General features: G+C 44.3%; 1 protein-coding gene across 1 annotated transcript; it reads left to right on the forward strand.

The window, feature by feature from the left end:
- The first annotated feature begins 8488 nt into the window (after positions 1–8488).
- On the forward strand, positions 8489–23420 carry LOC122563381 (transcription factor SOX-7-like). The gene is made up of 2 exons (XM_043717122.2): positions 8489–8719; positions 16269–23420. The coding sequence occupies exons 1-2, from the start codon at positions 8506–8508 to the stop codon at positions 17078–17080; spliced, it is 1026 nt and encodes a 341-aa protein (XP_043573057.2). The 5' UTR covers positions 8489–8505; the 3' UTR covers positions 17081–23420.
- The last annotated feature ends 958 nt before the right edge of the window (positions 23421–24378 follow it).

Genomic DNA, 24378 nt, shown 5'->3' on the forward strand with positions numbered 1-24378 from the left:
AATCTTGTTTTTAGGTACCAGAAACCACAGGTTTGGGATTTGTTAATCATTGAAATCCAACCTGAAGATGGTCAAAATGAAGTCACGTTGAGCCAATGATGGAAGGAATGAATGCTTATGGTGGTGGAAGGGGTGCTGATTAAATGGCTGTGGATGGTGTTGAGCATCTTGTGTGTTGTTGGGGCTGCACATACTCCTTCACATGCCTGACAGGTGTAGGCGATGGACAGGCATTGGAGAGTTAGGATCTGAAACTCTCTGTCAGTGCGGCACTCTCTCAGCAGTGCACTGTAATGTCAAATTTGTTCATCTCTCAAACAGTACGTGCAGACACAACGACCAAATAGCCTCTCGTTGAGTTGTAAATTTCCACCAATTTTATGACTCATTTCTGCATTTTCAGATCTCTGGAGGAAATAAGTGAAAGTTCTAAAAGTAGCACTATCCTGCAATTATTTATATCCTTAGTTTTGCTTTTAATATTTTTATATTATGTATTTTTTTTCAAATTGTCCTAAAAATGACCTGTCTGAAGTGGAAGTATTGAAAAGTGTACAGGCTGCTTTTGTTTTTCTATCTGTCAGTCCAGCCTGACAGAGTTAACAAGGAACAAAAATAGAGATAAGCGAATAGTTGCTCCACAAGATGTGCTCAGAAAATGCCACTATTAATTTAAGTGAATAAATGTGTTGAGTTGTCAAGTGAAGTGAAATGAATATGGAGGCGACTTCACGATCTCTGATTGCTTCCAACTCCTGATTCCTGCCTCATTAATGGGAGAGAAAGCTGTTGTCAGGCAGATTAGGCGATCAGCAGACAGTGGTGGAAGCTAAAACAAAGGATAAATGTGAACGGGAAAATGCAGCACTGACTAATTATTGACACACAGGGTATGGCAGTGTTTGAATAAGTGAACAGAAACACAAACTGTTCCCAGGAAAGGCGGTAAGATCCTTGTTATTTGACCCACAGCATCCTGCTGTCACTTTTCACTGGTTCTTTCTGTTCCGTTTTCAAAATCGTAAACGGTTCACATTGAAGGAAGAATTGTTTCCAGTGGCAGAAAAGTCAGTAAGCTGAAGACATAAATGGTAAATGATTGACAGAAGAACATGGGACAGCATGTAGAAACACGCTTTTGCACAACAATTTGAGATAATCAGATAGTCTGAAAAGGTTATGGAAACGCATTCAATTATAACATTTAGAAGAGATTTGATAAATACCTAAAAACAAAATTAGAGTGCTATAAGGAAAGAATAGGGAAGCTGGATATCTTGGATTGAAGTCATGGGCTAGCACTGCACTATGGGCTGAATGAGCTCAATTTGTGCTGTTTCAATAAATGATTTTGTGACGATTCTGGATTTGGTGAAAATGATGGCTTGGAAAGCTCTGCTTCCTTACTGTCAGATAATTCTCTTGATGTAGATATCTTGTTTTTCTACAAATAGTGATGAAAAGTCAATAAGCACTCCATTGCTATAAATTACTGAGGTTGTGAAGGTCTGTATATAAATGCAAGTTCCTATTTATCCTGCTCACCAAGTGTTAATGTGCTGCTGATTCCTGGGTGCGTTTCTGGGGTCCAAATGCTTCAGGTTCTTACTACAGAGAGAAAGAATGGTCGAGGCTGATATACCAAGGAATACATGAACTTGTGTTTCAAATAAAATGCCAGGTTTGCACTCATCAGAAACCTGTATTACTGATCCCACCAAGTTTAACATGTTCAGTCACGAGAGGGCATAGCTTTAGAGTGAGGGGCAGGAAATTCAGAGGGGGTCTGGCAAAAACCTTTTTCACTCAAGAGGCGGTGGGAATCTGGAATGCATTTCTGGGAAGCTAGTGGAAGCCAGTAACATTACAAACTTTAAAAAATATTTGGATGGGTCCCTCAAATATCATAACATTCAAGGATATGGGATAAATGCAGGAAATTGGGATTAGCGTGCCTTTACTGGTAGTTATGTTGGTATAGATTCGATGGGATGAAGGGTTTTTTTGCCCACATATGAATCTACGAATCTATAAATGGAAGGTTTACTCAGTTGCCTGCAACATTAAGGAGCTATTTAGTAATGACCATCCAGCTGAAAAGTCTGGCATGTCCACAGGTTGAAATGAGGCAGAGAGGAGGGTACATGGACCTCTCCAGGACAGTTAGGGCTTGACAATAAATGCTGGCCTAGCCACTGGTGCCTACATCCCATGAACAAATAAACAAAAATCCCAGTCTTACAAAGGAATCCATGTTAACATTAAAAAATTATTGTGAAATCTTTCTGGGTCTGGGCCCGTTTGCCTCCCTTGATTACTGGCTTCATGCACTCCTCATTCCTTGTTCCTGTCTGACACTATTTCCAAACACTTGTATCTCCTCGAGTCACCCAAACATTAGTCTTTCTGGCTCTGCGTGGTAACAACTCATTTAATTACAATAAGGCTGAGGAAGCAGTCACCCACCATTGCTTATTTTGTGGATTGCGCCTGCTGCTTTTGTGTGTTCGTGTTTCAGCACACCCTTTGACTATTGACTATTTCTTGGTGACTTGTTACCTACCTCTTGATTTTTCTGCTCCTCGGATGCTGCCTGACCTGCTGTGCTTTTCTAGCACTACTCTAATCTAGAGTATGGTTTCCAGCATCTACAGTCCTCACTTTTGCCCTTACCTCTTATGTCTCCACAAAGCAATCTGGAACATTCCAATTCTGGCACTACACTGCAACGTCACAACATCTCCGAGCTACAGACACTGACTACACCACTCTCCAGCCTAGCAACAATTGCATCCCACACCCTCCTCTTGCTGAAATGTCCTTCTTTCTCTAATCTCTTTTAGTATACATTGATTATTCCTTATCCCTGATATTTCAAACTGCATCAAAACTTTTTTCAACTCTCCCCAGATCTCTACTCCCCTATCATTTCCCAATAATCTTCATAAAGTCTACTCAATCCTCAAGCTAGTCATCTGCCATGGTTCTCTCTATTGGAGGAATTGATATTTGAACAAGACCGCTTTCTTTCTCATACACCTTAGCTCTCCTTTAATCTCACAATCCTTTCCCTTAAATTAGCTTCCTCAATAACTTCTTCCCATCTCCTCATTCCTGATGCTGCACTTAGTACAACACTTCAGATATTGTAGCTTTGCCAGAATTCTTGTTTCTGATGCTTTGCTCAGCAAATCAATTACTGAGATCCACCTCTGTCATTCTCAACTTCCCCAATACCCTCCTCTAGCCTTCACATTTTATATTGCTATTGACGTTGGTGACCTATCAAGCATCACCCCCATTTCCAGTTTCTGAAATGCAGAGGAGGTGGTTCTGGGGAATGGAATAGAGGAATGGGGCCAGATGGGGTTGTGGGGGCAGGGATTCACCTTGCATTGAATTGAAAGATCTTACAGCAAAAAATAAACCAGTAAATCCAACTGGTCTTTGCTGGGATTTCTGCTTTCCATGAACTCCCCCATCCCCTCTTGATTTCGCTCTATTAACATAGCTCTATATTTGTTTCTGCCTCTGCACTTACCTTGGTTCCTCTGAAATGTATTCACATTAAGTACTCCATGACTTATAGCACTGCACATTCCAACGATATTCTGTGTGAAGGGTTTTCCTGAATTCCGTATTGGATTTATCAGTAACTGCCAAATATTTATGTACCCTAGTTTTCGCATAAGTGGAAACATCAGTTCAATAATCACCCGATTTAGTCATTTCAGAATTTTACTGAGCACCGTTAAATTACCTCTCAGTCTCTCATTTATACAAATAAATGCTGTAATCTGTTCAATCTCCCCTGATAGCTATAACCCTTCAGTTCTGGGAACATCAATTTAGATTTTTTTATAGATCTTCTGCACTGCCTTGAGGACAGTTGGTGCACAATCAGTCTGCCACAATTGTTAGGTGGCACAGCTTTTGTCTGGAGAGAATTTGGTGGCAGGTGGAGTTTGATGTGGGGTAGTGTGAGGATCCAGGATCATTGGAACAGAGGGATTCTAAATGTTAAGAAACTGTGAGCAATGCAGGAGTGGAGAGAATCGTAGACCCATGTATATAAATCATGCTAAACAAGTAGACAAATACAAAAAAAGTTAACAAAGATGCGAATGTTGGTCCTTATATTTGAGGTAGAATGTGATTCAATTGGCGCTACGTTTTGTAAAGATGTGGTCAAACTACACTAGAACACTTCTAGTTACCTTATAGAATGTATCAGCTGTGAAAAGGATGCATTACAGATTTATCAGATATCACATGATATCAAGAAATTACCAAAGGCACTGCGCACTGCAAAGGCTATGGGCCCTGACAACAATAGTTTTCCAGCAATGGTACTGAAGTCCTCAGAATTTAATGCACCCGAGCCAAGCTGTTCCAGTAAAGCTATGACACTGTTATCTATCTGGCAATGTGGAAAATTGTCTAATTATGCCTTATTCACAAAAAAGAGACAAATCAAACTGAACCAACTACCCCCACCTGTATACTCTGAATCATTAACAAAGACGATTAGCAATGCTTACAAGCAACACTTAGTAATAATGGACGCTGAGTTTGCATTTCAGCTGGTCTACTCAGATCCTGACCTCATTAAAGTCTTGGTCCCTACATGAACAAAGAGCTAAACTCCAGGTGTGAGGTAAGCGCAACTGCCATCAAGGCAACATTTGACTGAGTTTGAGATCAAGGAGACATGAGCAAAATTGGAGTCAATGGGAATCAGAGGGAAAACTCACCACTATTTCGTATCACATACAGCACAAATGAAGATTGTTGGAGTACAATCATCTCAGTCTCAGATTGTCATTGCAGGAGTTCCCCAGGGTTGAGTGTCTGGTCCAACCATCTTCAGCTGCTTCATTAATGACTTATCTCTATTAATAGGTCAGAAGTCTGGACTTTTCCTGAAGACTTTTGCTGACCACAAGAGGCAAGAAATTCTGCAGCAAGTGACTAACTTCCTGATCCCCCAATTCATTTCCACCATCCAAAAGGCCCAAGTGAGGAGTATAATGAAATATTTGTCCTCTTGCACGGATGAGTGTGACTCCAACACACACTTAAGGACAAAGCAGCCCAGTTGATTTGCACTCCACCTGCCTGCTACAACTTTCATTCCCTTCATCATCAATGTACGGTAGCAACAGTGTATACCACATACAGACGTGGGTAAGTGCCATTTGATGGTAATATTATTGCACTGCAGTAACACACCAAGTTTCCTTTGACATCACCTTCCAAGCCACCATCTCTATCACCTAAAAAGACAAGAGCAGCAAATGAGTGAGAATAATACTTACCTGTAAGTTCAAATGCATCTTGACTCAGAACTACATTGCCAGCCTTTCAGAATGCCTGGGTTAAAATCCTGTCATGCCCGTCCTAATGGCACTGTAGGTGTGTCTACCCCACATGCACAAAAAGTGGTTCAAAAGACACCTTCTCAAGAGCAATCAGGAATGGGAAAAAAATGCTGCTGTCACCAATCCTACATTCAATGAATCAATAAGAATGTAGAACATAAGAACTAGGAGCAGGAGTGGCCCAACATTTCAACTCCCCCTCCCACTCTGCCAAGGACATGGAGGTCCTGGGCCTCCTTCACCACCGCTCCCTGGAGGAAAAACACCTCATCTTCCGCCTTGGAACACTTCAACCCCAGGGCATCAATGTGGACTTCAACAGTTTCCTCATTTCCCCTTCCCCCACCTCACCCTAGTTCCAACCTTCTAGCTCAGCACTGTCCCCATGACTTGTCCTACCTGCCTAGCTTCTTTTCCACCTATCCACTCCACCCTCCTCCCTGACCTATCACCTTCATCCCCTCCCCCGCTCACCTATTGTACTCTATGCTACTTTCTCCCCACCCCCACCCTCCTCTAGCTTATCTCTCCACCCTTCAGGCTCTCTGCCTTTATTCCTGATGAAGGGCTTTTGCCCGAAACTTCGATTTTACTGCTCCTCAGATGCTGCCTGAACTGCTGTGCTCTTCCAGCACCACTAATCCAGAATCTGGTTTCCAGCATCTGCAGTCATTGCTTTTATCTAGGAGCAGGAGTAGGCCATCCGGCCCTTTGAGCCTGCTCCGCCGCTCAATAACATCATGGCTGATGTTTTCATGGACTCAGATACAATTACCCGCGCTCTCACCATATCCCTTAATTCCTTTATTTTTCAAAAAACATCTACCTTAGTTTTAAAAATGTTTACTGAAGTAGCATCAACTATTTCACTGGGCAAGGAATTCCATAGATTAACAACACTCTGGGTGAAGAAGTTCCATCTCAATTCAGTCCTAAATCTGCTCCCCCTAATCTTGAGGCTGTGCCCTCTTGTCCTAGCTTCACCCACCAGTGGAAACATCCTCTCTACTTCTATCTTATCCATTCCCTTTATAATTTTATATGTTTCGATAAGTTCCTGCCTCATTCTTCTGAATTCCAATGAATATAGTCCCACTCTACTCAGTCTCTCCTTATAAGTCTACCCCCTCCATTCCAGAATCTACCTAGTGAACCTCCTCTGCACTCCCTCTTGTGCCAGTGCATCCTTTCTCAAGTAAGGAGACCAAAACTGCACACAGTACTCCAGGTGTGGCCTCACCAGCATCCTGTATAGCTGTAACATTACCTCTCTGCTTTTAAACTCAATCCCTTTAGCAATGAAGGACAACATTCCATTTATCTTCCTAATTACCTGTTGTACCTGCAGACCAACTTTCTGTGATTCATGCACAGATATATTTCCCTCCCAGGGATATATTTCCCTCCCCTCCCCTATCAGCGTTCCGAAAAGACCACTCCCTCCGTGACTCCCTCGCCAGGTCCACACCCCCCACCAACCCAACCTCCACTTCCGGCACCTTCCCCTGCAACCGCAAGAAATGTAAAACTTCCGCCCACACCTCCCCCCTTACTTCCCTCCAAGGCCCCAAGGGACACTTCCATATCCGCCACAAATTCACCTGCACCTCCACACACATCATCTATTGCATCCGCTGCACCCGATGTGGCCTCCTCTATATTGGGGAGACAGGCCGCCTACTTGCAGAACGTTTCAGAGAACACCTCTGGGACACCCGGACCAACCAACCCAACCACCCCATAGCCTAACACTTTAACTCCCCCTCCCACTCCACCAAGGACATGCAGATCCTTGGACTCCTCCATCGCCAGACCATGGCAACACGACGGTTGGAGGAAGAGCGCCTCATCTTCTGCCTGGGAACCCTCCAACCACAAGGGATGAACTCAGATTTCTCCAGTTTCCTCATTTCCCCTCCCCCCACCTTGTCTCAGTCAAATCCCTCGAACTCAGCACTGCCTTCCTAACCTGCAATCTTCTTCCTGACCTCTCCGCCCCCACCCCACTCAGGCTTATCACCTTCACCTTGACCTCCCTCCACCTATCGCATTTCCAACGCCCCTCCCCCAAGTCCCTCCTCCCTACCTTTTATCTTAGCCTGCTGGGCACACTTTCCTCATTCCTGATGAAGGGCTCATGCCCGAAACGTCGATTCTCCTTTTCCTTGGATGCTGCCTGACCTGCTGCGCTTTTCCAGCAACACATTTTCAGCTCTGATCTCCAGGAACTGCAGCCCTCACTTTCTCCTCGAAGATTTAAACCTATTCCTAATCTCTTACTACCTCTGCCACTCCTTCTCTCTAAAACATTCTCAAAGTTTATGTTTGCTCCCTTTCTGACTCAGAGTCCATTTACTCATTTGTCACGAGTATGCAATATTCTTTAGCTCTTCTGTTCTCATCATATACTATAAAGGGAGTCAGAGATTTACCTGTTGCATAGTTGAACTGCAATTATTCCACTTTCACACTGAATTGTATTCCCAGCCTGTCATGTAGCAGGATCACAGGACACTAAGGTAATAGCATTTTTCGAAAAAGTTCAATTTTGTGAGTCTTATTAATTTTTGAACAGATGGAGTGAGGTTGCAAATTCTTCATTCTAGTGTGGGCAAAATTGCAACTGAATGGCTATAACCTGGAAAAGTACACTTCTCTGATGGGCAACCTTTTCAGTTATTTATAGGCACACAGCCAGGAGAAAAATATTTTAATTTGACATGCAAATTTGTGAGATCCTTCACATTTCCATCTTCTACTTCCAGTGTACTTAGCATTCTCATTCATTTCTTAACATAAATTATCATAAAGACCACACGGAGAACATAAGTGCTTGGAGAATCGGTTGACTGTAACTCAGTTTAAAGGATGTGTAATATTGACATGATTATTGATGCACTGGACCACGTAGAAAAAAGTAGTCCCAACCGGATCTTAAATTTAGTTTTTGTTTGTCTTGAATCCACTGGGTGGGTTTGCACTGACAGTCATGTTGTAATCATGTAGGAGGAGCTTATATTCAAAACAGAACCTGATATAAGCTCTGAATTTATCAGTTCTCACAAGATATTTGGCTTTTCCAATGAAGACTGAGTAAGATCGCTCCTGCTAGTTGCCAGTGAAGATGAGAGCAGCTAGTACAGGCTATGTTGATGCTGGTACTTTCTTCCTAAATGCCTCTGAGCCCCTTGACCAGCGAAGGGATTGTGGGACCCAGATTACCATCAGTCGAATTCCCCGACCCATGAACGCCTTCATGGTGTGGGCCAAAGATGAGAGGAAGAGGCTGTCTTTGCAGAATCCCAACCTTCAGAACACAGAGCTCAGCAAACTGTTGGGTAAGGATTGGCAGAGTAGGGAATGGTTCCAATGCTCTGTATTTTACACACTTAAACAGCCTCTCAAAGAAAGTTACCATATTGTTAAGATGTTCTATAATGTCAGTTTTTGAAATTCGTAGATTACTGGTTATGGCTATGTTATTTCCTTTACAGCATGTTATACGTACATTGAAAGACAAATTACATTTCTTTCTTTCTCCTTATGTGTGCTGCAACACATTATCCAACTGTGTAAAATTATGATTCTATGTGTCAGAATAAGCTATTTCCACATATGAATGTGTGTGAGTGCACCTTTTTCTCTGTGTTTTTCATGTAAGTGAATACATACCCTTGCATAGCTGCAGATACAATTTTATATGCATGCATATACAAATACATTTGTACATAGGTATACATAGGAGCTTATGATTGTAAAAGTATTAATGTGTAAAGAAAGAAAAAGAGTTTGCATTTCCATAGCACCCTTCAAAAACTTTCCAGGCAGTGATTTACTGTCATTGTTGTAATGTAGGAAATTTACAGTCAGCAAGCTCTCAGAAATAGCAAGTGGATAACCAGATAATCAGTTTTAGTTATGCGCGTTAACAGGTAATTATTGATTGGGACAGTAGGAAGAAGTCCTCTGTCAAAATAGCATCATCAAATCTCCTAGAACCACTCAAAAGGACAAGTGTAGTTTCAGTTTATTGACCACCTTAAAAGATGACAGTTGCAATAGAATAATTTCCTTTGTGCCACCTGCTGTACCACTGATGACATCTTTTATAATCCAGGATCTGATCTGGACTTAGGAAATGTGGGTGTAATATTTCTGCATTGGTAGAATTCACACTGCCTTCTCTTTCACTGAAATAACTTTGCTCTTGTTGCCCTCGAACAACTTTCCATGCAAAACATTCTCTCCATCAGTGAATGCAGTGAGGAGCCTTAGCTCTACAGAACAAGGCTGGAGACTTCTATTCTGGTTAGACGTCTTGCTCACTTGCTAAAGAGGTGGCAAGGCAGCTGCCCTGATCCTCAGGTACAAGGCTCACCGCATCATCTTGCAATAAGGCAGTTTATACAGCAGATATAGGCCTCCAAAATTAAGTCCCTGAGTCATAAGTCTCTACCCAGCTAGAGCTGCCAGCCAAGCAGAGGTCAACAGGTCTCCCATTTGATAAGCCCACATGGAACATCATGACTATGCCTAGACTACACCGAACGTCCTGAGGACTAAGCTCTTAGATCAGTGTTTTTGTGTATAATTGCAGTCCAGGTGAGCTGAAGTCCTTTAGTGCTCATTGATTATTGATTAAAGGGCCTCAACGGATGGTAGAGTGGCAAAATAAAGCTCGGGCCACCCCCTTTCAAATTTAATCCAGGAAAAGATAGGAAAACAGTGACATTTATCACAAAAGCTGATAAATCACCTAGTTTACTGAAAAGTGTTAGGGGATATTGGCCTGATGTGTAGAGTTAGACTGCATCAGACTTGTTCTCACAGAATGATGGTAAAGGCTCAAGGAGTTAAATGGTCTTCTCTTTTTGCAATGTAACACCCAAGACAGCTTACGTTTGTGTTACCAGTGATATCTTTAAGCAGTTAAAGATTAAGATAGCCCAATTCAGGCCATGCCCACTGAGTAAAAGCAAACCGGGAGATTAAAACATTAAATTTTGTCAGTTGCACTGCACTCATTTCTTCTGGGAAAAATGTTTTCATATCAGAACATGTTTGATTTACTAAGTGGAGGAGAAAGTGAGGACTGCAGATGCTGGAGACCAGAGTTGAAAAATGTGGCGCTGGAAAAACACAGCAGGTCAGGCAGCATCCGAAGAGCAGGAGAATTGACGTTTCGGGCATAAGCCCTTCTTCAGGAATGAGGCTGGTGTGCCAGGCGGGCTGAGATAAAAGGTAGAGGGGAGGGAATTTGGGGGAGGGGCGCTGGGCATACGATAGGTGGAAGGAGGTGAGGGTGAGGCTGATAGGCCGGAGAGGGAGTGGGGGCGGATAGGTCAGGAAGAAGATTGCAGGTCAAGAGGGCGGTGCTGAATCCGGGGGTTGGGACTGAGTTAAGGTGGGGGGAGGGGAAATGAGGAAGCTGGAGAAATCTACATTCATCCCGTGCGGTTGGAGGGTTCCTAGGCAGAAGATGAGTCGCTCTTCCTCCAGGTGTCGTGTGGTCAGGGTCTGGCGATCGAGGAGGCCAAGGACCTGCATGTCCTTGGCGGAGTGGGAGGGGGAGTTAAAGTGTTCAGCCACGGGGCAGTTGGGTTGGCTGGTGCGGGTGTCCCAGAGGTGTTCCCTGAAATGTTCCGCAAGTAGGCGTCCTGTCTCCCCAATGTAGAGGACACCACATCGGGTGCAACGGATACAGTAAATGATGTGTGTGGAAGTGCAGGTGAATTTGCGATGGATATGGAAGGATCCATTGGGGCCTTGGAGGGAGGTGAGGGGGGAGGTATGGGCGCAAGTTTTGCACTTCTTGCGGTTGCAGGGGAAGGTGCCGGGGAGTGGAGGTTGGGTTGGTAGGGGGTGTGGACCTGATGAGGGAGTCGCAGAGGGAGTGGTCTCTCCAGAACGCTGATAGGGGTGGGGAGGGAAGTATATCCCTGGTTGTGGGGTCTGTTTGGAGATGGCGGAAATGACGAAGGATGATCCGATGTATCTGGAGGTTGGTGGGGTGGAAGGTGAGGACACGTGGGGTTCTGTCCTGGTGGCGATTGGAGGGGGCGGGGTTCAAGGGCGGAGGAGCGGGAAATGGAGGAGATTCAGTGGAGAGGGTCGTCGACCACATCGGAGGGGAAATTGCGTCTTTGAAGAAGGAGGCCATTTGAGTTGTTCGGTGGTGGAATTGATCCTCCTGGGAGCAGGTACGGCGGAGGCGAAGGATTTGGGAATATGGGATGGTGTTTTTACAGGGGGCAGGGTGAGAGGAGGTGTAATCCAGGTAGCTGTGGGAGTCGGTCGGTTTGTACTAAATGTCTGTGTTGAGTTGGTCATCCGAGATAGAAATGGAGAGGTCGAGGAAGGGGAGGGAGGAGTCTGAGACGGTCCAGGTAAATTTGAGGTCGGGGTGGAAGGTGTTAGTAAAGTGGATGAACTGGGAGAAAGTGAGGACTGCAGATGCTGGAGATAAGAGCCGAAAAATGTGTTGCTGGAAAAGCGCAGCAGGTCAGGCAGCATCCAAGGAGCAGGAGAATCGACGTTTCGGGCATAAGCCCTTCTTCAGGAATGAGGAGGGTGTGCCAAGCAGGCTAAGATAAAAGGTAGGGAGGACGGACTTGGGGGAGGGGCATTGGGAATGCAATAGGTGGAAGGAGGTTAAGGTGAGGGTGATAGGCCGGAGAGGGGGTGGGGGAGCAGAGGTCGGGAAGAAGATTGCAGGTCAAGGAGGCGGTGCTGAGTCCGAGGGTTGGGACTGAGATAAGGAGGGGGGAGGGGAAATGAGGAAGCTGGAGAAATCTGCATTCATCCCTTGTGGTTGGAGGGTTCCTAGGCGGAAGATGAGTCGCTCTTCCTCCAGGTGCCGTGTTGCCATGGTCTGGCAATGGAGGAGGCCAAGGACCTGCATGTCCTTGGCAGAGTGGGAGGGGGAGTTAAAGTGTTCAGCCACGGGCGGTTGGGTTGGTTGATGCGGGTGTCCCAGAGGTGTTCTCTGAAACATTCCACCAAGTAGGTGGCCTGTCTCTGCAATGTATAGGAGGCCACGTCGGGTGCAGCGGATGCAATAGATGATGTGTGTGGAGGTGCAGGTGAATTTGTGATGGATATGGAAGGATCCCTTCGGGCCTTGGAGGGAAGTAAGGGGGGAGGTGTGGGCGCAAGTTTTGCATTTCTTGCAGTTGCAGGGGAAGGTGCCGGGAGGTTGGGTTGGTGGGGGGTGTGGACCTAACGAGGGAGTTGCGGAGGGAGTGGTCTTTCTGGAATGTTGATAGGGGAGGGGCGGGAAATATATCCTTGGTGGTGGGATCTGTATGGAAGTGGCGGAAATGACGAAGGATGATACGATGTATCTGGAGGTTAGTGGGGTGGTAGGTGAGGACCAGTGGGATTCTGTCCTGGTGGCCATTGGAGGGGTGGGGTTCAAGGGCGGAGGAGCGGGAAGTGGAGGAGATGCGGTGGAGAGTATCGTCAACCACATCTGAGGGGAAATTGCGGTCTTTGAAGAAGGAGGCCATCTGGGTTGTTCGGTATTGGAATTGGTCCTCCTGGGAGCAGATGCGGTGGAGACGAAGGAATTGGGAATATGGGATGGCGTTTTTACAGGGGGCAGGGTGGGAGGAGGTGTAATCTGAGTAGCTGTGGGAGTCGGTCGGTTTATAGTAAATGTCCATGTTGAATCGGTCACCCGAGATAGAAATGGAGAGGTCTAGGAAGGGGAGGGAGGAGTCTGAGAAGGTCCAGGTAAATTTGAGGTCGGTGTGGAAGGTGTAGTGAAGTGGATGAACTGTTCAACCTCCTCGTGGGAGCACGAGGTAGCGCCGATACAGTCATCAATGTAGCGGAGGAAAAGGTGGGGGGTTGTGCCAGTGAAGCTGCAGAAGATGGACTGTTCCACATATCCAACGAAGAGGCAAGCATAGCTGGGGCCCATGCGGGTGCCCATGCTTACTCCTTTGGTTTGGAGGAAGTGGGAGGATTGGAAGGAGATGTTGTTCAGAGTGAGGACCAGTTCAGTCAGTCGAAGGAGGGTGTCAGTGGAAGGGTACTGGTTGGTTCAGTGGGAAAGGAAGAAGCGGAGGGCTTTGAGTCCTTCGTAATGGGGGATGGAGGTGTACAGGGACTGGATGTCCATGGTGAAGATAAGGCGTTGGGGTCCGGGGAAGCGAAAATCATGGAGGAGGTGGAAGGCATGGGTGGTGTCCCGAACGTTGGCAGGGAGTTCTTGGACTAAGGGGGACAGGACAGTGTCCAGGTATGCAGAGATGAGTTCGGTGGGGCAGGAGCAGGCTGAAACAATGGGTCGGCCGGGGCAGTCAGGTTTGTGGATTTTGGGTAGGAGGTAGAAACGGGCGGTGCGGGGTTGTGGGACTATGAGGTTGGAGGCAGTGGATGGGAGATCTCCTGAGATGATAAGGTTATGGATGGTCTGGGAGATGATGGTTTGGTGGTGGGAGGTGGGGTCATGGTCAAGGGGGCAGTAGGAGGAGGTGTCCGCCAGTTGGCGTCTAGCTTCAGCGGTGTAAAGATCAGTGCACCAAACTACCACTGCGCATCCCTTGTCTGCCGGTTTGATGGTGAGGTTGGGGTTGGAGCGGTGGGAGTGGAGGGCTGCACTTCCCGCACCTCTGCCCTTGAACCCCACCCCTCCAATTGCCACCAGGACAGAACCCCACTGGTCCTCACCTTTCACCCCACCAACCTCCAGATACATCATATCATCCTCCGTCATTTCCGCCACCTCCAAACAGACCCCACCACCAGGGATATATTTCCCTCCCCATCCCTGTCAGCATTCCGGAGAGACCACTCCCTCCGCAACTCCCTCGTCAGGTCCACACGCCCCACCAACCCAACCTCTACTCCCGACACCTTCCCCTGCAACCGCAAGAAGTGCAAAACTTGCGCCCACACCTCCCCCCTCACCTCCCTCCAAGCCCCCAATGGATCCTTTCATATCCGCCGCAAATTCACCTGCACCTCCACACATATCATTTACTGTATCCGTTGCACCCAACGTGGTGTCCTCTACATTGGGGAGACAGGACGCCTACTTGCGGAACGTTTCAGGGAACACCTCTGAGACACCCGCACCAACCAACCCAACTATCCCGTGACTGAACACTTTAACTCCCCCTCCCACTCCGCCAAGGACATGCTGGTCCTTGGCCTCCTCCATCGCCAGACCCTGACCACACGACACCTGGAGGAAGAGCGCCTCATCTTCCGCCTAGGAACCCTCAACCTTATCTCAGTGCCAACCCCCGGATTCAGCACCGCCCTCTTGACCTGTAATCTTCTTCCCGACCTCTCCACCCCCACCCCATCTCCGGCCTATCACCCTCACCCTCACCTCCTTCCACCAATCATACTCCCAGCATCCCTCTCCCAAATTCCCTCCCCCCTACCTTTTATCTCAGCCCGCCTGGCACACCAGCCTCATTCCTGAAGAAGGGCTTAGGCCCGAAATGTCGATTCTCCTACTCATCGGACGCTGCCTTGCCTGCTGTGTTTTTCTAGCACCACATTTTTCAACTTTACTAAGTAATGGTCAAGTGTACTTCAATGAATCAAATATATGGTGACGTTTGTAGAATTAACAATTCAGGTTGTTGACATCTAGTATGGCTACTACCCTTTCTGCAGATGCTCCCTGTGGATTTTCAGCAGTTCAGGTCTGTAATAAATCTCAGCAAAAAGAGCTATCAAAAGAAAAGCTTTGCCAAAGAGAAGTTTTAAAGAGAAGAGAAAGATAGAGCAGTTGAAGAAGGGAATTCCAGAGCTCAGGGCCAGAGCTGAAGGCACAACAACCAATCATGGAGCACATAAAATCAGGAATACACAAAAAAGTTGAATTGAAGAAGTGCAGGGAATATGGAGACTTGGGAGGATGTGGCATAGTTAGGGAGAGGTGAATCCAAGGAAGGATTTGAACCCAAGGATGAGAACTTTAACACCAAGAAGACAGTGGAGGTGAGTGAGCACAGGGTGATGGGTGAAAGTTAGGATACAAGTAAATTAATTTTTGATGAGTTCAGGTTTATTCAGGTTCAGGGATCATTTTCCAGGATGATGTTAATAAATTGCTTACTGTGCTGCAGAAGTGGTTGGACATCCTGGTCAACACTTGTTCCTTGTTCATATAGGTCAGCACAGTGTAAGGCTGGTCAGGAGAGAATTGAAATAGTCTTGTCTAAAGTTAACAAAGACGTGGATGAAGATTTCACATGAAGGTGAGCTAGGTATTCGAAAACAAAGGGCAATGCGCTAATAGGATACCCTAATTGAAATTTGAGCAGGATATGTCTCCAATTAAAGACATTCAGGTATTAATTAAGATCTGATAGAGATTATGTGATCTTAACGATTGGCTCATAGAGCTAATGAATCCTGCTGAATTTATCCAGAAAGAGGCCATCATTTATTGAGCACCTTTCATGACTTCACAATGCCCCAAAGTGCTCTACAGCCAGTATGTTTGCTGTAATTATAGAGTCATAGAGTCATAGAGATGTACAGTATGGAAACACTACACTTAAAAAATATTGACAAAATGTAGTCAAGAGCATGAGATTTAGAATAGGCTGTTGGGTCGTAGTGGAACGAGATCCAATTATATCCTCCAATGAGGAATTGGCTAAATACTTGAAACAGAATAAAATGAGGGATATACAGAAAAAGCAGAGGAGTGGGACAAATTGAATAACACTTCAAAAGAATCAGTACATATTGTTGAATTTGACATTGCTTGTCAAGAATAGCCATGTTTTGTGCTATATTATTCTAAAGTTCTATGATTCTATCTGCTTAAATGCTGTATAATCAGAATTATTTCTTTCTAATTTTTTTACCCCATCTCCAACCAGTCTCAATGATCCTCCTTCTTTCCTTTACCAGGGCGGTGTTGGAAATCGCTTACTGTGGTGCAGAAGCGGCCATACATCCTGGAAGCGGAGAGGTTGCGGGTTGAACACATGTTGGAGTATCCCAACTACAAATACAGGCCACGACGAAAAAGCCAAACCCGTGGTCCCTACAGGAATGGCATTTCTGCTCCCAGGGATGGCACTGACCAGCTGGAATCCGCAGGCCTTCAAGACAAGGAACTGCCCACCAGCACCCAAACAATGGATCATATCAGCAGCCCAAACCTCCCCCCAAAGATAAATTCACCCTCCAGCATGCCGGAAACCTTCCCTTTTGGGAAACAGTCTCCAGTCTCCAGAGAGCAACTTACTCACCTACTTCGCACATCAGAAACAGGGAATGTATCGACAGGGATGGAATGGTCGAGGTCTCATCCAGTTTATAGTCATCCCGAAACCAAATGGAGTCCAAATGGCAGCCAATTCCACCAGCCAAGCCCACTGCTCCCTCCCCATGATACAGCACTGTGTTCTCACAACACGGGAGTAGGAACTTCTCCATTGGTCGGAAGTTTAGCCCAGTGCTGTGGTCAGCTATGTCAAGCTCCGCAGACAGTGAACAGCTCAGAAGCCCTTGATAGTTTGTGCTATGCTGAACTACTGGCTGATGTGGATCGCAATGAGTTTGACCAGTACCTCAACAATGACTCCTGGTCCGATCCACTTGGCCATCTATTGAACGAGAAGGTCTTTGGGAGCAATGACACCAGTGAAACTGATCTTGTGTCTGTGTTGGCTGACATGAACACAGCCTGTTATAATACCATTTCCAGATTCATTTGACACTCTTTCATAATGGCACTCCCAGTACAGCAAGTGATAGAGGGCTGCACAGTCGAGGTGCTACCTTTCAGAAGAGTCATGAAACTGATGGCTTATGTATCTCTGATATCCTGGTCCAATATTTGAGACTTAATCTATACCACTCAAAACAGATTATCTGACCATTATTACATTGCTAATGCGGGAGCTTGCCATGTGTATGCTAGCATTTCCTACATTACAGCAGTGACTTTAGAGGTACAGCATTACATTAGTTCTAAAATACTTTGGGATGTCAAAAAGTCGCTGTATAGAATCACGTCTTTCTATCAGACTTTCTTTACCTTTCATTCTTTCTCAGCCAATGAATAGAGTGAATGGAAATGAGAGGATTGTAAGTCCTTTATTGCAGAAAGAATAGATCTAATTTTTTCATGATTTGTTGGACTATAACCTGGTGTTGTGTGATTTTTAATTTTTTCATGTATGTCATAGTAATATGTTGATTTTGATAATCAATCAACAAATATATTTGAAGTACTAGTTTCAAATTTATATTTTAAAAATTTAGTTTTAAGCTTCTTGGGTCATAAAGATCAAATTTGGCAGAGTTTCCGCACGCAGAGTGAATCTGGGAGGAGCTGACAAGTATGTCTTGGGAGTGCAGGGAATTCCAATATGAAGCAGAATAAAATGTGAAAAAAATATTGGAGAATAATGTTTTGTACAAAAGTAGAGGATTCACTGTAGAGGCCAATTCTCTGGTATATTTAACAGCTCGGGCCATAATCCTTGCTTTAGTTACTGCGGTAATTTTCCAACCTGACCTCTAAACATTGGAAACTGAGAGGGTGAAGGGGGAGAAGGATGGTGCTGGGATCCGTTGGGAAGTATTAGAGGGATCTGCTATTTCAATAAATAGGAAATGGGTAAAGATAAGTCAGATAACACCCCAAGTGGTTGGTAAATTATAATGAAAAGTTTAGTTTTTCTTGACAAGCTGCACAAAATCTGGAGTCAGTTTTATCAACAAAAGGTACGCTGGGGTGGAGAGCAGGGCGCAGTGAGTCAGGGCTGTGACTCATTGATTGGTGAAAGCAAGTGAGCACTAATTTTCCTCTTATGGACTCCAGGGCTGAACTGCTGCAGCTGGGGGTGAGTCATAATGGAGGAGAGTGACAAAAAAGTCACATTGGTGGTCAGTTTGCCACCTCTATTTGCAACCTAGGTCATTTTCCAAAGGGCAAGAGGATGTGAGAGCTTGAGAATTTAGTTGTGCAATCAGGAAATCAAACCAATAAGAGGCTCAATAGGACCCTGCCTTTACATTTCTTCAGATCTTCATGGTTTCTGGAGATTGTAAGGTGTGTCAAATGTGGAGCAGCTGAAGAATGGCAAAAACAGGATAGGCTTAGGTTTGAATGGAAAAAAGTTAAGTGGAGCCAAATCGATTTAGTGTAGAAGGGGAGGTATGACTTTCACACAGTAAGGCTAAATAGCCTTTTCCCAGGTCACAAGTTCCTACTCTGTCCCAGATCATAGGGCCAAAATCTCTCAGGGAAAGCAGACTGTTTGCCCCTTCCCTTTTCCCCCACCACATATCCACTCACCCTTTCAGCAGGAAAGTTAATAGGCAACCAAATGACTGAGAAGATTGACCTGGCGCAAATTGGTGCCCCACAGTAGGAAGAAGTCCAACAGTCTGGAGCAGACAGCCAAACAGATTGGAATACAGCCTCAGCAGTTCCTGCAGCACCAAGAGCTCCTGAGTGAGTCCTGCTGGTCCCAATGTATCCCACAACAAGGCAATATGGTGGTAATCTACAGGGAGGGTTTGTCCACTTCAGGATGGGAGTCAGGGGACTGGAAACATGGGGTGGTTGGTTTAGACAGCAGGCAAGTAAAAAGGAAGAGAAGTATTATCATACTGAATGGGGTACTATCTCTGGGAAGAGTCATGTGGTTGGTTGTACCATCTCTACCTCTGAGCCTGAAGCTTTGGGCTCAAATAATACCATAAGATAAAGGAGCAGAATTAGGCTATTCAGCCAATTGAGTCTGCTCTGCCATCGAATCATGACTAATATGTTCCTCAACCCCATTCGCCTGGCTTCTTCCCGTAACCTTGACCTCTTACTAATCAAGAACTTATCTGTCTCTGTCTTAAATACACTCAATGACTTGGCCTCCACAGCTCTCTATGGCAATGAGTTCCACAACCATCCTCTGGTTGAAGGAAGTCCCCCTCATCTCAGTTCTAAAGTGTCATGCTTTCATTCTGAGGCTGTGTCCATGTATCCTAGTCTCTCCTCCTAGTGGAAATATCTTCTCCACATCCACTCTATAGGCCTCTCAGCATTCTGTAACTTTCAATCACATCCCCCCTCATCCTTCAAAACTCCATCATGTACAAACCCAGAATCCTCGACTGCTCCTCATATGTCAAACCCTTCATTTCCAGGATCATTCCTGTAAACTTATGGCAGGCAGTAAGAGTGGGAGAGTTACCTGGTCAGCCAGTGCCATCTGATGCTATAGTGCAATATCCTCCCATGTTAAAATACTCCACATACTGGTTCTTGCCAGAAGTAAACATCATTCTTGTTTCAAATGGATACTGCAATGCGCTATCTTCATCTTGAGGTCAGGTTTTCCTGTCATGTGTTGGGGTGCGCCCCCTCCGAAGATTACAAACCTCCCAAACAATCTTTGACCTTGAAAAACATTTTAAAGAATAGACTGCCCAATCCCCCCACACTACCGCCTACATGCAGCAGTGCTTTTTTTTTTCTCCAGGTTTTATTTTTTTTTTGTGTAGTGAAATATTTTATAGTGTGGGCAGCCAATTATCAGGGCCAAGTGCCTTTGTTACAAACTCTATTGACCCTGAATTATTTACTTAAACATGGTGGCTCGGCTGGTAATCTCAGTGTTTGCCCAGTGCTTACCCTGCAGTGGGGTAAGCTCAGGGGTGTGTGGGAAGGTGGTGAGCTGGGCACACACCCTAATTTATGTGTCTCCCACTCCCAGCAAAATGCACCAGACCTGGTTCTCTTTGACCTTGAAATTTCACTGAGTGATACTTTCACACACATCATCACTTGTGTAAAACACATTGGTTTATTATTGGCCTAAAGTTTAATTGAAATGAATTAAAGCCTCAACAAAATAAAATACTGGTTCCACATGGAAGTTTACCCTCCTGCTTCCAATCATACAATTTACCAGGCCATTTAAATCAAGGATAGATTTGAAAGCACGTGACAGCGATTGTTTTGGCTGTGCTGAAGTGATAGAACTGGATGCAAAAAAGATATATATTGTGAATAGTTCAAGGCTACACTGAGCCTAAGCCAACTGGAACATTAATCAGAAAGCTGGAAGAATTGATGCACCCAATGTTCAACTTCCAATTTGTGAGTGATTCTTGGAACAAAAACTCTGGAACCCATCTGAAGAATTGAAGACTAATTTAATATTTGCGAGGCAAAGGCTTAGCTAGGCAAACAGGGTGAAAGGAACAAGGAAAAAAACATCTCTAAGGTCAGTTAAAGAGCTCAGGACCGCACACAGCAGGCGAGGTTGGGTTGGCGAATTCAGGTCATTGTCCTTCCTGTGGAGTGAATTTACTATTTCCCAGATTGTGTTGGGAGCAAGGAACACTGACCCTTTACCACATCCAACAGGAAATTGTCACAGCGCTCCCTGCAATTTTCTTCCATTAATGTTGCTCATTACACACAGCACAGACTCAACAGTTAGGCAGCTATTTCTGTATCATTGAACTGACACACGTACAGTTAGACACAAGCAACTCTCTATAGATGTTGGCTAAATGGGAAAGGGAATCAGTGGTGTTACAAAGGTATATCTTGAAACAAGGGGGAAAGCCATGAAATTGATAGGTTTAAGAATGCGGAAAAATGGTTTCTTTGACGATCTATCAAGGTTACCTTTGACCAAAAATGGATTTCTCGCTGCGTCTATTTTAATTTCCAGAAATCTTTTTCCTGATTATGCAAATAAAAAGACAGTTTGCATAGAAAATGTGGTCAGTGATTATTTCTTGAGAATGTTTGCCTTTTTTTTGTTAAGGTTCCTTGGTATGCTGAAATCTTAGTCCAGTTCTCATGTGCTTAAGCTGCAGTGACACTCTGAGGCAGTGCTGTGGGAGCTCTACATATATTTCCTCCTTCGGATTAGATCAAAGTGAGGCCCTGTCTCCCCAAGATAACACTCTAAATCTAATGTGTTATTCTAAAAAGAACAGAGAGCTCTCCTGACATCCTGAGCACAATTCCTCCCTTAATAAAAACATCACTGAACACAGTTTACTTTGTAAATGATCATAAAGCTATATGCCATGGAATTTCAAAGTGACTTATTGTATGCAAAGCAATTTGAGAAGCCTCTGAGAGAAATATCATGATGCAAAGACATATCTTTCCATATATTTTCTTTGCTCCATTTTCCTGGGTCTTCGCCCATCACCTGTCACCCTTGACCGAAAAATAAGATGGACAATACTGATAGGTGGCTATGATCACAAGGGGACAAGTTATTCAGTTTTCTTAAATGTACCCAGAATTGAAGAATCTAAGCCCAAACTATTGAGTGAAATCTTGAAATCCTGATCAGGTTGTGGCCTCAATTAAACTTCCCAGTATACCTACGATAACCAAATACTCCCACATTAATCAATAATCTAACTCAGCCTGACAATATTCTGTTGTGAGTAAATTACCCCGAGTTACCTTTTATTTAGCTACTTATTAAGAAATTTCACAGACAATAAAATTACAGAAACAATGATTTAAACTTTATTGTATGTAGCAACCAAAATAAGAGCCTTCAAGTAAGCAAGTTAACCATCACATCTCAACTTAACTATTACCTGACTAATGGTAGAATCTAGCCAGGATTCCAACCAATAGTGTCAGTCTTTGGATGTGTCCAGGGTTCAATCCTTATGCAATGCTGTTCTTTGAAGTTCTGCTGCTGAATTGTTCTGAGGTTGAATTTTTATATGTTTTTCTCTCTGTCAAGTTTGTGGTGATATTATTGATGATTCTTTAGATTCCCTCATACCCATTATTGATTTCACTTCTGGAGATCTCACGTCTGTAGCTTGCCTTCTTATCAGAAGTAACTTCCCTGCTCCTTGTTGTATTTGGTGTTAGTTGTCTGTTTGAAACAGTCTGTACTGCAATTAACCCCTTTACTTCAGGACATTTCTCCTGCAGGCAATCTTAATTGCCCACTTATCATGAGGCAGTAGGTTATCAAGCAGTGATGCCTTCTCTCTCCCAGGAAGCACCTTCCTTATATTGTTTTAAATGCTTCTTCCCAGGGCTGGTTAATGAATAAGTTGCTTTTAATCCTTTTTCATCTCAGGAAATAAGTTATTTCAAAAAAGAATTATAGCTGATTCTTTCAATACATGATGTTATTAAAATTCTGAAGTGTACATTATCACAATCAATGATTCTGAATCCCCACTCTGGGGAAGGAAGTTCCACGGATTTGCAGTACTCTGGGAAAACAGTTTTTTTCCTTAATTTCTGTTTCAAATGGGAGATCGCTTAATTTTAAAGTGACTGCAATAGACAGGGTTAAGGGAACCCATAAACAGAGGTTCAGGTTTGAGCTTTGTGTTATATAGTTGTGAATGGCTGGGAACAATTGAAGAACTCACTGGAGGAGGAGTCTTTGGTCTAATTTAAAGATACATGTAAAGACAGAAAATAGGTGCAAGAGTACAACATTCAGCCCTTCGAGCCTACATCACCAGTCAATATGATCATGGCTGATCATGCAATCTCAGTATCCCATTCCCACTTTCTCTCCGTACCCCTTGATCCCTTTAGCTGCAAGGGCCATATCCAGCTCCCTCTTGAATATATCTATCAAGCTGACCCCAGCAGCTTTCAGTGGTAGAGAATTCCACAAGTTCACAACTCTGAGAGAAGAAATATTTCCTCATCACAGACTTGAGTGGCTTACCCCTTATTCCTAGACTGTGACCTTTAGTTCTGGATTTCCCCAACATTGGGAACATTCTTCCTGCAACTAGCCTGTCCCATCCCATCAGGATTTTATGTGTTTCTTTGAAATCCCCTCTCATTCTCGTAAATTCCAGAGAGCGCAAGCCCAGTCGATCCAGTCTTTGTTCATATATCAGGTCTGGTTTAAAATTGCTGATCAATGCAGTTCTTAAAAAGGTCCAACAAAAAGTCTCCCTACTCAGTCCCTGCTCTACTGTGTCCAAATCCACTTGATGAAATTGGTTTTTGTCTCTACTGAAAACTCCTCCTTAAACTTGCAGTGAAATTACAGAAGTTAGTGAACCATCACCACTCAAAACTGGGACATTAAGTAGCTGCTCCAACAGACGCCCACTGTAACTCCAGCCTGAGTCAGCCATAATGACTGTATGTACACCTGAGCCATACATAAGTTAAGTGCATTTTTCTGGAGCCATATATCCTCCACTGAAGTCCTGCTAGCGGACTGGTGATATAAAGCAAGTGCAGAATCTAGGGCAGGGACCCAATGTCAATGACTCCTACTGTTAGGACCATAGACAGTACCTATGCTCAGCGCAGGCATCAGGGCTGTAAAGGGCTTGAGCCAGGTGAACCTGTAAATTTGGGCCCAGGCATTTGCAAGTACAGGAACAAATGTACTGTTCTGGATGTAATTTGAACCAGTCACTTTGAAAAGCTTCTCTCTTCCTCTTCTTTACTTCTTCCTTTTCTCTCTTTCACTCTTTTGATCTTTCTTCCTTTCATCCTATTTTTTTCTCCATTTGTTCTCATTGTCTCTCTCTTTATCTGTTTATTCCTGCCTTCCTTCTTTCATTACTTCCTTATCCCTCAGCTGGTGCAATCTAAGACCTATCACCTCATGCTGCCAACATCTGGTCTTAATGATCCAGGAGTAATCCAGGATGTGGAAGCTCAGAGATAATGGACAACAAACAGTTTTTAGAGAAACGTACATTCTATACAAACCAGGGATGCCCCACATTTTCCTTTACTTTACTGTCTTGTTATTAAAGAAGAACCTTTGGTCATATGTTGATGTGAATAAATTATACTCTATGGGTGCCTCTGTGCACCGTGCAATCTACATAGACCTTTACAGCAGTCACAATGTGACTTTGCATCATTCTGTACTATATATAGGCCCTAGAATCGAAAGTTAGTCACCTATGAAAATAACGTCATCAGGCTAATGATTATTAACTGAAACAGTAGAGTGAGCAATATGCCAAAGTAGTTTTGTTTTATCTTGGCAGATATTGGAAATTAATTAAA

The sequence above is a fragment of the Chiloscyllium plagiosum genome, unplaced genomic scaffold, assembly GCF_037043375.1.
Source record: "Chiloscyllium plagiosum isolate Xiang-an unplaced genomic scaffold, Cpla_swu_hap1 HiC_scaffold_30, whole genome shotgun sequence".
In the NCBI taxonomy this organism is placed as follows: domain Eukaryota; kingdom Metazoa; phylum Chordata; class Chondrichthyes; order Orectolobiformes; family Hemiscylliidae; genus Chiloscyllium; species Chiloscyllium plagiosum.

Bases quoted from the DNA above. Each gene is read 5' to 3' on its own strand.
- LOC122563381 (XM_043717122.2), top strand. From the start codon at position 8,506: ATGAGAGCAGCTAGTACAGGCTATGTTGATGCTGGTACTTTCTTCCTA. The intron at 8,720-16,268 runs GTAAGGATTGGC...TTCCTTTACCAG, and splicing joins AGAGCTCAGCAAACTGTTGG to GGCGGTGTTGGAAATCGCTT.